A 15115-nucleotide genomic window follows, 5' to 3' on the forward strand; every position below is an offset into this window, starting at 1 on the left:
TGTCCCTTCCTTCCCCCCACCCACCATGTGCACTGAGTGTGTAGTGCCCTCTTCCAGCTGGATTGTCCAGCATGTTTAAGTGTTTGTGACAGTGGGCCAGAATCTGATCTGATTTACACTGCTGTAAATCTGCACTGATTTCACTGACTAGGAGTGGGAGTTACTCTGGATTTACACAGGGTAACTGACAGCAGAATCTGACCCTGTGTTTTCCTCTAGTGACTGATGCTCGCAGGGTAAGCACCGATGCTTCTGTAGCTGATAGACTTTCTCCTGTGACTGAAGTGGAAGGTGCCAGTTTGTTGTGGAGCTGCAAGTCCTAGTTTCTGACACTGAGGCTGCAGTTTGGTAGTTCAGCTGGCGATTATGGTGTCTGTCGTTTGTTGCCATGGGTTCCTTACGTTCTGTCTCAGAGAGGTGATTGCCCCCTGTAAATGATGCCTCTGTCTAGCATCCCTGGTTAATAAAGGCAGGTAATTTCAGCTACTAAAATAATAATGCACGTAGATGTGAGTTTGACTTTGATAGCAGTGTTAATAATTTAGAATAACACTGATGAGATTCCAGCAAACTCTCCTGCAGTAGCCACATTCTGGGCTGGATCGCTCTATCTCACTTGGCCATCGCTAGCAGCATGCTCAGAACTGCTGGCCTGCAAATATTTCACAGATAAATGCGCATTACTCTTGCTGTAGCTTTGCAGCCCACTGTTTACTGGCAAAGCAGGTTGAAAAAAAATCATTCAACCGTAAAGGAACTTTGTAGTACAAAAGTCCCCTCTTGTTGATCAGCAATAGACATGCAGCTGATCTTAGCGGATAGGCTTAGCACTAGTGACGGGATGTTTATAATCAGAGATTCAAGCAGACAGAAGGCTGATAATACAGCTCAGTATTTATGCAGTGCTGCTTCTCGCTACACATAAGAAAGTGAAAACCGTCATGGGAAGTCTTGGTCCAAATTCAATATTCGATAAAGAATAGAATTAACAGTTAAAATATTGACTTCGCCCCAGACTTGCTCCATTAAGAGCTGATGACACAGTGAACTCTGGATCCATTCTAACTCCTCCACCATTTACTTCTTGCCACTGATAGATAATCACCCCTGAATGGAAATTTAGTAATATCTGGACAAATACATCGTTTGCTAAATCTCAGGATTTTAAGCAATGGAGAAACGAACCAGTATTAAAAGAGGTATCTTTGACAGTTCTATTGATGCATGGCAACCATTTCATTTAGGTCTCAAATCCGCAAAATTTTGCACATGTCCTTAACTTTATGCGGTGAGTAGTCTAAGGGCAAGTCTACACTACAAAATTAAGTCGGCCTAAGTTACATCGACGTACAGCCACCGCAGTAATTAAATCGCTTTTGCAGCTCCACACTATGCTCCTTGTATCGGCGGAGTGCATCCTCCTCAGGAGCACTTGCACCAATTGAACTGTCAGTGCGGGGCACTGTGGGACAGCTTTTGAAAGGCAGCAACAGTCGATGTCAGCAGCGCAGTGTCTACACCAGGGATCGGCAATCTTTGGCACGCGGCCTGTCAGGGAAATCCGCTGGCGGGCCGGGACAGTTTGTTTAAGCTGCAGTGTTCGCAGCTTCGGCCAATCGCAGTTCCCACTGGCCGCGGTTCGCTGTTCCAGGCCAATGGGGGCTGTGGGAAGCGGCCCGGGCTGAAGGATGTGCTGGCTGCCACTTCCCGCAGCCCCCATTGGCCTGGAACGGCGAACCGCGGCCAGTGGGAGCTGCGATCGGCCGAACCTGCAGACGCTGCAGGTAAACAAACCATCCTGGCCCGCCAGTGGCTTTCCCTGATGGGCCACGTGCCAAAGGTTGCCAATCCCTGGTCTACACTGATGCTATGTTGACCTAACTACAACGGCCTAAGCGCTACGCCTCTCACGGAGGTGGAGTTATTAAGTCGGTGTAATGGGAGAGTGACATCAGTGGGAGCTGTATTTTAGTGTAGACACTTAGAGAGTTAGGTTGATGTAAGCTGCCTTTTGTCAACCTAACTCTTTAGAGTAGACCGGGGTTGAGTGACTTTGGTAGTGCTGACCCAGTGCAAAGTAAAGCTAAGAATATAGCAAAATTCACCCAAAGGTGAAATTCATCCTAGTGCAGAGAGTCAACAAAAGCTCCTGTGCATTACATATCAATAAGCAACTGAGCAACTCAAGTCCCACATCAAGGATTTAATTGGGGCTTAAATGGTGCATAGGGCCTTGTTCCAGCCCTCTCTGCACTGAAGTCCATTTTACCCATGGAGAACATCTGAAAACTGCTTGTACTGATGAACTTCTTCCCTTGGCAGTGCTAATCCTTGCCTGTGCTGTCTGTGAAGCTTTAATACATTTGTTTGTTTTCTTTATAGAAATTCTCACTGTGTCGATCTTTCCTTATATCAGCCTGTGCATGCTTCAAGAAAAAGAATATTTTAGTAGTCTCCAAGCACCAATCTCCAAGCACCAAAACTGGCCTTTATTTGCTCTTAATAGATAGATTGATAAATAGATTGCCGTTAGAAAACTGCAATTGTTGAGCTCAGCTGAGAAGGAATGGTGGAACCAGATCTGAATGTTAGTCTCTAGAGCCAGGTAATTTGTAATGAAGACTTGTTTGAAAAATTCAGCCTCTTTTTCTGGTCACAGACTATCATGAGCCAATATTGGTTCCTTTGAATTTGTTATGTGATGGCATTTTTTTAAACATTGCTGATTGTTTGAAAACAGTTCCCTTCTCTCTGTTGTTCCAGCTGTGTTGCTTTACTGCGAATTGTCAGCTAAGTCACAGGATAGCGTTTCTGGTCCCTGCTCGGATGAGTGCTCAAGTATTTCTAGAGCAAATACTGATGCACACAAAATTCCCTTTCATGTGTATGGATATTCTTGGCCTCTGAAATTCACTTTCACAAACATTTATGCCAGGAAAACTCTGCTGCACTGAATGTTTGTGAGAAATGAACACAAAGGGAGTGTGAATATGGGCAAAGCAAAAATGTGATTTTACAGTGACTGAAATTTTTTCCACTATTATCCTATTAAATATTATTTGTATTGTGTTAGCATCTAGGGGACACTCCTAGACCATTGTGCTAGGCACCGTGCAAACACACAACAAAAAGACAGTCCCTGCTCAGAGGAGCTTACACTCTAAGCATAACACAAGAGACAACAAATGGATATAACAGATGGGGGAACACTGAGGGTACGTCTATACTTACCTCCGGGTCCGGCGGTAAGCAATCGATCTTCTGGGTTCAATTTATCGCGTCTTGTCTAGACGTGATAAATCGATCCCGGATCGATCCCGGACGCCGGTACTCCTGCTCTGCGAGAGGAGTACGCGGAGTCGACGGGTGAGCCTGCCTCCCACGTCTGGACCCGCGGTAAGTTCGAACTAAGGTACTTCGACTTCAGCTACGTTATTCACGTAGCTGAAGTTGCGTATCTTAGTTCGAAGTGGGGGGTTAGTGTGGACCAGGGCTGAGACAAATATCCTAGCTGTCATAGTGGTCATGTGTGGACTGGGCTAGTCATTTCAGATAATGCACCAGCACTGCGATAGTGTAAAGAGAACAGCCACATGGAGGTAAGCCAGACGTTCTTCAGATTGTAATACTGTAGCGGTCACCCATTTATTTTAGAGGATCATTAAAGATTTCACAGCACTTTTTGTAAGAGTAGGAGCGTTGGCCCCTGGCCTTACTGAAATCCCACTGGTGGCAGCTAAGACACTGCTCGAAGTTTCAGTTGAGTGCAGTTGATTCTTTATCACCCACTCTAAACTATCATATAGTCTAGCTGTGCCCTGCTAGATTGTTCCAGGTGGGAGGTGTGATTTGTCCAGTATGTCTGTTTAAATAAGAGGCCTCTCCTTCGGAGCACCCAGAAAACCCACTGAGGACCTTTGGAATTCGGGCCTCTTTTATTTAAGTTCCTAAGTACGGAGTTAGGAGCCTGACCTTAGGCAGTGCCTGATGTCTTGCAGCCCTTAAGTGCTACTGCTGTAGAAATAAATAATCATAGGATGTCACCTTTAACTGTACTCTGGAAAACACTGGCCTGAAAAAGCCCATGTGAGGCCAACATGCTGGCTAAAAGCCCGGGTCTGCAAATGCTAAGAGGATTTTTTAATACCTGGCTGTTGGAATGATTTCTGGAAAAGACAGATGGGGAGTTCAGGCAGGGCTGTAGGTTCACTGGGCGTTCTCATTGCTAGTTTCTGAGCAGCTACCAGCCTGCAGCTGACATTTAGCCACACCGTGATGGAGTGTGTCAGTTTGTTCCTTTGCATGAGAATTTAAAATGAGGCAAGGGGGACATTTAATTAGCAAAGATTCTGCATGGCTGCCAAATAGAGACATAACATGGCAACTGGGTACAGTCAAATGCAACAGCAAAGGCCATTTGTCCTGTTGGTACTGTGGACCAGTCTCCCCCCCACCCCTGCCCTGGTTTCTATGAGGCGTTGCCGGCCTCTGCACTAGATACAGTGTGCTAATGATAGAGGTTACATTAGGGTATAAAATCAGCCCAGCCTCATTTCCTTTCTCTCCTGATGTCATAGCTGAGGCACTGCGAGAGCTCCGGAACCGCCCCCTCTGCCCGTGCACTCACCATACTCGTTGGGGTGACCTGGGGTGCGAGGAGGAAGCAGTCCTTGCACTTGGGGAAGCACAGGGACTGCAGCAGGTACAATGTGGGAGCACAAGGGAAGGAGCTTCTTGCCTCTTATCCTGCCTGGGCAGTGAGTAATCTGGCCCCGTGTTTGTAAATCACGGGGTAAAGCCACACTGCCCGTATACATATTTCTTATCAAGAATCAGTTTCCTGTCCACCGATCTCCAGAACTGAAGCTTTAAATCAGGAGTTTTTCCAAACAACTCAGCCCCGCTCCCCAGTTCCAGACCTGCACATAGAAAGAGGAAGCATGGCACCCCCCGGTGGGCTCCCCAGGCATCCCAGTGTGAAACCCCACAGGTCATTATGCTGCCTCCTCTAGGGATTTGCCTAAGGCCAGGTCCACGCTAGTAACTTTTGCTGTCATAGCAATGTGATATGGGGTGTGATTTTTGTGTGTGTGATGTTTCTATGTCGTCCAGAAGCCCTAGTGTAGACACATATCTGCACTACTGTGCTTTTATTGGTATCGTTTATTTCTGATATAAGCTATACTAGCAAAAGGACTTTTTTGCCCATATAAACTGCATCTCCACTAGGAGGGTTTGCTGGCATAGCTAAGCTGGCAGCCTTTTCCAGAGTAGGCCTGGCCTGCGTCATTGGCCCATCCTCTTCAAGAACAAAAGGGAGGTGCCAAGCCAAGTTTGACCACTCTTGTTTTGTTTAGTGGATATAGAGCTTATGGAAAGTGCCAGGTCAATGGGTCAGGGGAGTGAAGTCCTCCTCTATTTAACTATTCAACAGACACAGCACAGACTTTTAGGGGGAAATACCCAATGAATTCAAGACTTTATAGTCTTGATTTTCTTAAGGTTAAAAAAAGAAGTGGAAAAAATCCTCTGTCTTCAAAAACTCCAAACCAAAACCACAACAACATAGAGGCACCCAACGATGAAAAAAAATCTCACCAGCACTGACAGCCTGTTGTTTGCTCATATAGGGAATCATGAGCTGGAACAGATGCAGCTCATTCTGGAGACGATCCCCGTTGTCCATGAAGAGGACAAAGAGGAGCTGCTCAAAGTGATGCCAACTTTCATCAACAGCACCTGGGAAGTGAAGAAACCTTTACGCAAACTGCTCCCGGAAGTGAACGGCGAAGGTACCGTAGCTTTAAGTCACATTTTGATCCGGTTTCTCTCATCCTCCCGATTTTAAGACCAGATGTCCCCCAGTGGCCTATACAAGAGGAACCATCCCCCAAGCTCAAACACAACACCACTGGAGAGCTGCTGGAGAGCTGCTCTCTCCAGGAAGAATTCCCTCCATGATTCATCTTGCCCCACCCACCCCCTCAGCAACTAGGCCCTATGGTGTCCCCCGGGCCACTAGGCTCCCAGCCCCATCATAAGGAAGGAATCACATCAAGGCATGGGGAAATGTCTTAAGTTAATGCTACCTGGATCAGTGTTATGCTGGGGAATTGCTCCAGGTTTGTGGGCAATGATATTCCATGTAGATCTGAGATCCCTGACACCCCTCTACAGTATCCCAAGGCAGGACGTTTCCCAAACTCCTGGCTGTTGTTTTTTTTTCTTTTTTGGTGGGATTGAAGGTGTATTTACCTTCAAGACTTTCCCGCCTGGAATGACTGGTAGCACTTCAATCGCTTCCAGCACAATCGTTCCCTTCTGTGGTCAAGGGGCCAGGGAAAACTGACTTCTGTCTCCGTGCCTGAGTGCTGCAAGCAATGAGCCTTTGGACCCTGGGCTTGAGCATTTCACTGGTACTCTGCAGCAGCTCTTTAATTGGTCGGGGGTGGCAGGGCAATTTCAAGAGCATCACAGGGAGCAGATGCCAAGGCTGCCTCTGTGCTTCTGAATGCCAAGTCACGGGCTCGGCATTCATATTTGTGCTGTTCCCTTGCATGGTGAAAAAGAAGGGAACTCCCATGGCTCTTATTTGAAATCCATGGTTGGCCAAGCCTGCTCAGGTGCTGCCATGTGGCAGTGTGTTTTCTCTGTTCTCTTTGCTCTGAATCCTGGGCTGTCAGTGTGGCTGGCATTCCATACATAAGATCTACAAGGAAAAAATTGCTTTTATGTGGGTAAAGAGTCAAAACAGAGACCTAGGCGTGTAGATCAGTGTGACTCTTAATTAGAGTAGGCCATTATTGGTCCTTATCAACAGTGATACCCGTCAGCCCTCATTATCTCAAGCCTGAGTCAGATTCCAAACATTAAGTACTGAAGGGATTTATTCTCTCTGATGATTTGTGGGAAGGAATGTCACTTGCCATGCTTACATAATTTATTGAAGTTTTCTTGCCCAAATGACTTGAACTCTGAGTGAATTGTTTCACCATGATCCTTGTTGCAAGCCAATGACCTTATAAAACTATTGATTCCGTCATAATTAATTAATGCAAACAGTAAAATCATCCAGTGAGAGACAACCAGGTATTGGTTAATATTTATGCACAGGTATAACAGATATCACCCTTCCTTCCTCTTTGTGATTAACTGTTAACTCTTCTTGTGAGCACACAAAGAAGCCCCCAGATCAGTTTCTTTCCAGATGAATTGGGATATTTACCAGCATTGTTACAGGTACAGTAAGTTAATATTTCCAGGATTTAGGGTTAAAAACATGATCTGACAGAAAAAATAACGCACACCTCTATTTTTATTATCTGAATTTAAGGCCGTGGCCTGAGAAGCATCCCAGTAAACCAGATGTCCTTAACAACAGGAGCTGACGTTTTCACATACCCTATGCAAAGGAAGCATAAACAAACAGATGTTTAAATAGTATTTCATATGCACTTTAATCTCACTATAGCTGCTCTTACATCACATTTGTTTGTGTACATTGAAAGGGTCACACTGTACTGTATTTTCTGGGGAAAAAATTATGCACAAAGAATTCTTTAAATGTTAATGGGCAGAATTATTTCATAGCCTTGATTACGCCAATCACTTCAAAAATAGCACTTTTAATTTAATTCCACCTCAGATGCACATAAACATTTAACAGTTTGCAGCTGTCCGTGTTTCCAGCTATGAGGTGAGTCCATAAAATGGATTTGAAAGCATGAAAGTACTGGTCACACATCCAAATTAAGCAGGTTTCAGAGTACTAGCCATGTCCCTACTCTGAGACACTGAATGATTTATATAATCACCCATAAAGAGTCCCATTGATTTCTGTGGAAGCTGGACTGGGACGTTAGTATTCCACAATAACATTTTAGCCCCTTATCCTTAAATTGGATCAGTGCTCAGCTACAAGGACCTGCCTGCTGGATCAAAGCCTTGACTCTACAATTCTCTCTTGGAGATGTAGATCTATCTCTGCCATACCTTGTGTTTTGTTAAAAGAACTAAAAACTGTAGGCTACAGTACTGTTCCAATGCATGCCCATAACTCCCAATAAGGGTAAGATCGGTACATAAGCATCCAGAACAAATATGCCTCTGTGTTAGATGTACATAGGACTTAACCTTTAATTCTGTTCTTATTTTAATGATGATTAACATCAAACAGATGGGTCTCTATGGATTCAGGAGCCTGTTTCTCTGTTAATAAAATCAGTTTTGCTTTTGGGGAATTAATGAACCTGTTTCTCTGTGGTACACAGCTATTGATTTTCTGGAGAAGATCCTGACATTTAACCCCAGGGATCGATTAACTGCAGAGATGGGTTTGCAGCATCCTTACATGAGCCCATACTCCTGCCCTGAAGATGAACCAATTTCTCAGCATCCGTTTCGGATTGAGGATGAGATTGATGATATTTTACTGATGGAAGCCAACCAGAGCCAGATGTCCAACTGGGACAGGTGCAGTATCCACGGCTTAACAGGCTAGACAGTCATGAACTCCTTACTCACGCAAAACCCACTGACTTCATTTGGAATTTCTCTGATCCATTGTTACACGAATCAGCAATACACGCTTTAAAACCAGGATGGACACTGATCTTTTATTATACAGCTGATCATTCTAACTCAAATCTGGTCCCACTAAAGTCAATGAGAATTTTGTCATTGATTTCCAGTGGGACCAAGTTTTCACTGTGCATATAAATTACTGGGCTGTATTCTGCTCTCGGTTATATGAGTGGAATTACATTGACGTTAGCTGAGTTGCATCTGTTTAAATGAAAAGAATTTGGCTCTTTCTCTCTATTTCTTGATCCAAATGCTATAATACTCATTCTGGTCCCCTTTGGGACCATTAAAGGTCTGATGAAGAACACTATATCTGCCACCTTTCAAGCTGCATAAGGCCACAGATACTGGGTCTGTTGTAGCCTGACCTAGCCAATGGAGAAGCTGAAAGGCTGGTTTGCTGCAGAACGCCTAAAATGGCAACAAGCCCCCAGTTTTGCAGGTATGAAATGTGGCGCTCTCCCCATCTGTGCTTTGCATCTCACAGTGTTTGGGACACTCCATCCGCCCTCCTAGGGCTGGGCTGTGCAGTCTGACTGAGTTACTATAGTTCTATCGCTAGCATAAACCTCCCTCGTTGCCACAGATGGGTGGAAGGGAGGGGAGGAGAGGTCTGAGCCTAGTATAGGGACCATGTTTTTAAGAAACTAAAAATGTACCTGGGAATAAGGTTCCTCCCAGTTCATTTACCAAAGCACAGAGGACCACGTATATTAAGGGCACATGGATGATGGCTGAACATTTCCTCCCTTTAGAGCACACCTAGAATGGAGCTGCCTGCCAGGGAGATCCCAATACTTTTGAGCTGTGGCCAATTAAAACTTCTTCCCTAGATATTTGACATTTTTCTCATCTGGCAATTAACTTGCCCTCTTTGAGCACATCAGAGGATTTACTGGGCATACTCCCAAAGAGCTCAGTTTTCATGCAGTTTCACGCTCCACTCCGTGAAAAGGAGCAGATACTGAGCACTAGCTAGCACTCTGGAGGCACTAGGAGTGACTGGGCGGGGGATATCTCCTTAAAAAAATCAGGTTGCCTCTGTGATTATGGAGCTTTCAAGGGTCTTTCAGCCTTATCGGCTTGTATGTCCAGATCAGTTCCAATGCATGTCAATATCCATTTTGTCTAATTGCTCCAAAATGTGAACTGTACACATCTGTTTACTTCACACAATGGCAGAGAGGACCTACACTGCTCTTACGATTGGCTCATAGAACCATAAGGCTAACAGGGACCGCCAGGGTCATCTAATCTAACCCCTTGCCAAGATGCAGGGTTTGTTGTGTTTGAACCATCCGAGACAGATGGCTCCAGCCTCCTTCTGAAAACCTCCAGTGAAGGAGCTTCCATGACTTCCCTAGAGAGAAACAGGCTCTCTAAGAACACACCAGATGCAAGTCAATCCAAGGCAGACTAAGGGAATGACTGATACGGGACTGGATTAATAAAGAATGAAGGGAGGGTAATATAGTTAATATAGGATAATATAAGATAGATGCAGGCATCCAGCTGCTGACCTGACCTGATGTCCCGGGAGGTGTGCTGCCTGCTTGGAGCCTGCATCCAGGACATCACAGAAAGGTTGCCAAGTCCCATCTCTCCTTCTGAGCACTACCCCATGCTGCTCAGCCACATGGGCACTAATGATACTGCCTGAGCAGATCAGCAGTGGCTACAGAGCGAAGGCGAAGGAATCAGGCGTGTATTCTCATCCATGCTGCCAGTTGAGGGTAAAGTCAATCAGATTGAAGAAAACATTTTCAGATGACCCAAAAACTGGGTGAGTGGTAAATAACAAAGACGACAGGTCACTAATACACAGGGTTCTGGATTGCTTGGTAATCTAGGCACAAACACACACTTGTTTGTTTTAATGTGGCCAAACTGAAAGTACTACATCCAGGAATAAAGAATGTAGGCCATACTTATAGGATGAGAGCCTCTATGCTGGAAAGCAGTGACTCTGAAAACGACTGGGAGTCATGGTAGCCAATCTGCTGAACATGATTTCCCACGGCGATGCTGTGGCCAAAAGGGCTAATGTGATCCATGGATGTAAAAACAGGAGAATATCAAGTAGGTTATTTAACCTCTCCATTTGGCACTGGAATACTGTGTCCAGTTCTGGTGTCCACAATTCAGGAAGGATGTTGATAAATTGAAGACGGTTCAGAAAGAACCACAGGAATGATTAGAGGGTTACAAAACCTGTCTTATAGTGAAAGACTTAAGGAGCTCAATCTGTGTAGTTTAACAAAGAGAAGGCTAACGTGTGACTCAATCACAGTCAGTAAGTACCTATATGGGCAACAGAAATTTGCTAATAGCTCTTCAATCCAAAAGGTATAAAAGATCCAATGGCTTGAGCTGAGCTAGATAAATGAAGGTGCAAATTTTTAACAATGCATGTAATGAAACATTGCAACAATTTACCAAGGGTTGTGGTGGATTCTCCATCATTGGAATTCTTTAAATCAAAATTGGATGTTTTTTTAAAAGACATGCTCTTAATGAAACAGAAATGAATTCAGGGAAGTCCATTGGCCTGTGTTATGCAGGGGGTCAGACTAGATGGTGCAATGGTCTCTTCTAGGTTTGTAATCCATAAATTTATGAATGCCCATCAGCCACAAAATCATCTTTATCAGTTACTTTTCTGCAGAACACACAGATTTAAGATAGCTGCTACCATCCCATTTTAATGTAGATTGTTCAGGTGAATCGGTCGCTGTTTGGAAAACCATACAAACTACAAAGACATCATAATAATATGCAAAATGACTTAGATCTTTTGACCTGCATAGTAAAAGTATCTATTCTCTTTGTAGTGTACGATTATAACTTAATCATCTCAGCTTCTGGCTGATAAGTGCACTCAGCATTGTCATAGCCACGTTGGGAATGGGATTATGGTCTGTGTTTTACATTATTTTATTTCTTCATTATGTTTTAACATAGTTATAGCTAACAGGGTTTGAGTGGGGCTTCTTCTAACCATAAGGCAAGGGATATTTCATTCCGAGAACCATGCCTGCAGATGATCCTCCTAGGCAGTCGTTAGCATAGCTTCGCCATGGTTCTCAGACAAATCAACCCTGTCCACAAAGGTCAGAGAAATTGCTCTAGAACCCTGCCAGCAATAACCATGTTTAAACAATTCTGCTGCCGAGCATCTTTCTGTTTCTCTATATATCCACCAACACATTTTCTTTGAACCAACAAGTTGTGAAACTCTGTCCCTACTGGACATTCCGTATACAGCCTATATTTCCGAGGAGGAACCCGACAGCTTGGAGAAGATTCACCTTGTGTATTAGTGTAACCCACACGCCTGCTGGGTGTGGTGTTCTGTCCCATCTAGTGGCACCGAGACCACCTAGAGAGAGAGATAAAATGAGTTTGCTCTACAGCCTTAGCTAGCAGCCAGTTGGCTTTTACCTCATGCAGTAGAGGCTCATGCACTAAGCTCCAGAGGCCCCAGGTTTGATCCCGTCTGCCGACGACCTGGGTCTGTCGGCGTTCCATTAGCAGTTCCTGATACAGTGACTGCAGCTTTGCAAAGTAGTGCTGTTAAGCTGCTAAGTGTCTCAAAGATTAATGATCTCTTCATGGAGTTTCATAGACTCTCTTTCTCCAGGAGTAAAAGTTTGTCAAGGCAAATGATGTCTCAATCCTTTGACTATTATTAACCCTTTTATATTTTGAGGATATGAAAGCTATCCAAGTGGGGCTCAGACTTGTAAGCCATCACTGATGTGATTTCCTCCTGAGACATAATTTTCCTTCCATTCCTGTCTTGAGGGAAATAGAAGTAGATGAGATGAACAAGACAATTGAATGAATTACAAGGTTCTTTCGAAATGTCATCTTTTCTAAAAAAAGGCATTTGCTTATGAGACAGCAGCTGATTCAATACCCTCTTTCATTGTTTCTGCTGTTTAAAAAATGCTACTAGTTTTGACTTATGATGCTTTGGACTGAAAATAAATAAGATGCATTTGTTTTAAAAACATGGACAAGTGACACACCAGGAGGATAGCTTTATTGTGCCTAGGAAGCTGATCTTTTATTACATCAGTGATTTTTAATTAGTAACTGTGTAATTTAAAAGTTGCCATTAAAAAGTTTTTGCCTAGAGTTTCCACGCAGTGCTATCTGAGATACTGCAGGTTCTCAATAGGAAGTAACTGCGGTATATCAGCTACTACTTTGTGGCAATTCTTGGCAAATGATGACTTTTAATGACAGAGGCTGTGAATTGTGAGGAGGTGTGAGAAGGTAAATTTATGTTTCAGTTTTAACTCCTTCCTTCCTGGGGAGCCTGGTTGGCTCAGAGGATTTTTACTGTGCTATGGAACCTTTGAAGTCCAGGCTGCACATTCAAATCCACAGCAGGTGGATAGTGACTAATCTGATGCAGTTCAGCAGCCTATGTGAAATGAATTTGGTTGTCTTGGTTCCGTTCCCAGTGAACAGGTGTCCTTTATCATTTGCTAACTGGCAGCTCTGTTGGCAGTCGAAGCAGAGAGGTCAATGACAGAATAGGCCAGAGAGACCTAACTCTACTCACATCCCCACAGCTGCTCCTTCCAGGTGTCATATCAGGTTGGGAGTCAAGTCTCCAGAACTGTCAATTCACCACATTTCACCATCACTAAAAAAATAATAATTTTAAAAATCCGTCCTGTGCAACATCATTAATTTCCCTGTCTGAGTGAACAAGCATCTGGGGGCAAACAAGCTAAACTAAGCAGGGAGTAATTTTGGGAGCCTCACTAATCATGCTGCCAGTGTAAACCTGCATATACTAGATCCTTGTCAGTTATGGTCGCTGAAGCAGCAAATCAATATCTCAAGGTCAGTTTGTCACTCTTTTATCCCTTTGCTTTTATAGTTCCTGGTATGACACATTAAAGCAGTGGCCTTGACTGTTCTAGCTGCCTGGAGATCTTTGGTATAGGGAAGTATATTTCAGAACACAAGGCAAGATTTTCAAAAGTCATTAGTGATATTTGGGCCCAACAGGGGACATCTTAAAGGAATCTGATTTTCAGAAAGTACACCTGCCCGCTGAAAAACAAGTCTTTTTAAAGTGTTTCTAGGGAGATCCCCAAAGTTCACTAATGTTGGCCCAAGAGTCTAATGTTCTAGGGAGAGAGAATATGTCTAGTGGTTAGATGAATTACTGGATGTTTGGTCTACTAGTTTCTATTCCCATCTTTGCCCCTGGTTGCATGTATAACCTTGGGCAAATCACTTAAACCCTTTGCCTTTAACACACATGTAAAATGTATTTATTTCACAATAGCTTTTGAAGGTATAATTAATTACACGTTGTAAAACACATTGCAATCAATGGGAGTTAGGTGCCTAAATACCGTTGAGGATCTGGACCGTTGAAATTTTTGGATAAAAGGTACGTTAGCATAGGAAAGGTAAAAGCAGTAGCAGTAGTGGGAACATCTATTTAAACACTCCTCCTACTTACAAATAAAGCCAACAATTGTCCATCTAATCGCAGAATGTCTTTCCCAGGTATCAAGTAAGTCTCTCTTCTGATTTGGAGTGGCGACATGACAAATACCATGATATAGATGAGGTACAACGGGACCCACGAGCAGGATCCGACTCCATTGCTGAAGAAGCACAAGTTGATCCACGCAAATATTCTCAAAGCAGCTCAGAGAGATTCTTGGAGCAATCACATTCCTCAATGGATCGAATGTTTGATGTTGATTATGGGAAATCATGTGATTACAAAGTGGGGTCACCTTCCTACTTGGACAAACTGCTATGGAGAGACAATAAACCCCATCACTACTCAGAGCCCAAACTTATCTTAGACTTGTCGCACTGGAAAACAGCAACTATAGCACCCACTGCAGAGTTATCACTGGAAGAAGAACCATCCAACCTCTTTCTGGAGATAGCTCAATGGGTAAAGAGCACACAGTCAGGGCTTGAATGCCCTAGTCCTCTTCCAGAGCTTCAAGAACAGAGTCTGCCATCTTCTCCTCACCATCATCATAAAGAATCCAAGGATGTAAACAGTGAAACAGACCCTCAGTTTGACTTGGATGTCTTCATCTCTAGGGCGCTGAAACTTTGCACGAAACCTGAGGATCTTCCAGACAATAAGCTCAATGATATCAACGGGGCTTGTATTTCAGAACACCCTAATGAGATTGTACAAACAGAGGTGTTTCAGAAAGAGAGGTGGTAAAGAAACAATGTCTGATATTCACTGCTAATCTCTTTGTAAGTCTTTGATAATGCATCAATTACCCTACGGTGAACAGTAATTAAGGTTTGATCTGTCGTTGAACATGTCAGTTTCTTACAGTATAATGAATGCCTTTTTATTAAAAGGTGAGCACAAACCAGGAACCCCTTTTGATGCCTTAGAAATACATTTAAAGGAATCAAGAGGTGTGAATGAAATAATTGAGTTTCTTATGCTGCCTTAACAATCTTGCCTTGTAACTTCTGGGACCTATTTGGTACTTCAATGTACAATGGAGAGATGACT

At 43.7% G+C, this 15115-nt stretch overlaps 1 protein-coding gene across 2 annotated transcripts in view; it reads left to right on the plus strand.

The window, feature by feature from the left end:
• Positions 1-14809, plus strand: part of MAPK4 (mitogen-activated protein kinase 4) — a 61123-nt gene extending 46314 nt beyond the window's left edge. Inside the window, exons 3-6 of one of the 2 annotated variants that reach the window (XM_024204258.2) lie at positions 5631-5792; positions 8271-8477; positions 12061-12067; positions 14122-14809. In XM_024204258.2, coding sequence (XP_024060026.1) covers positions 5631-5792; positions 8271-8477; positions 12061-12067; positions 14122-14809 — 1064 coding nt within the window. The remainder of the gene's footprint in view (positions 1-5630; positions 5793-8270; positions 8478-12060; positions 12068-14121) is intronic. The other variant, XM_024204257.2, reaches the window with a different exon arrangement.
• Positions 14810-15115: the final 306 nt, after the last annotated feature.

Source organism: Terrapene carolina, unplaced genomic scaffold (assembly GCF_002925995.2).
Source record: "Terrapene carolina triunguis isolate 2854851 unplaced genomic scaffold, T_m_triunguis-2.0 Scaffold69, whole genome shotgun sequence".
Classification (NCBI taxonomy): Eukaryota; Metazoa; Chordata; order Testudines; family Emydidae; genus Terrapene; species Terrapene triunguis.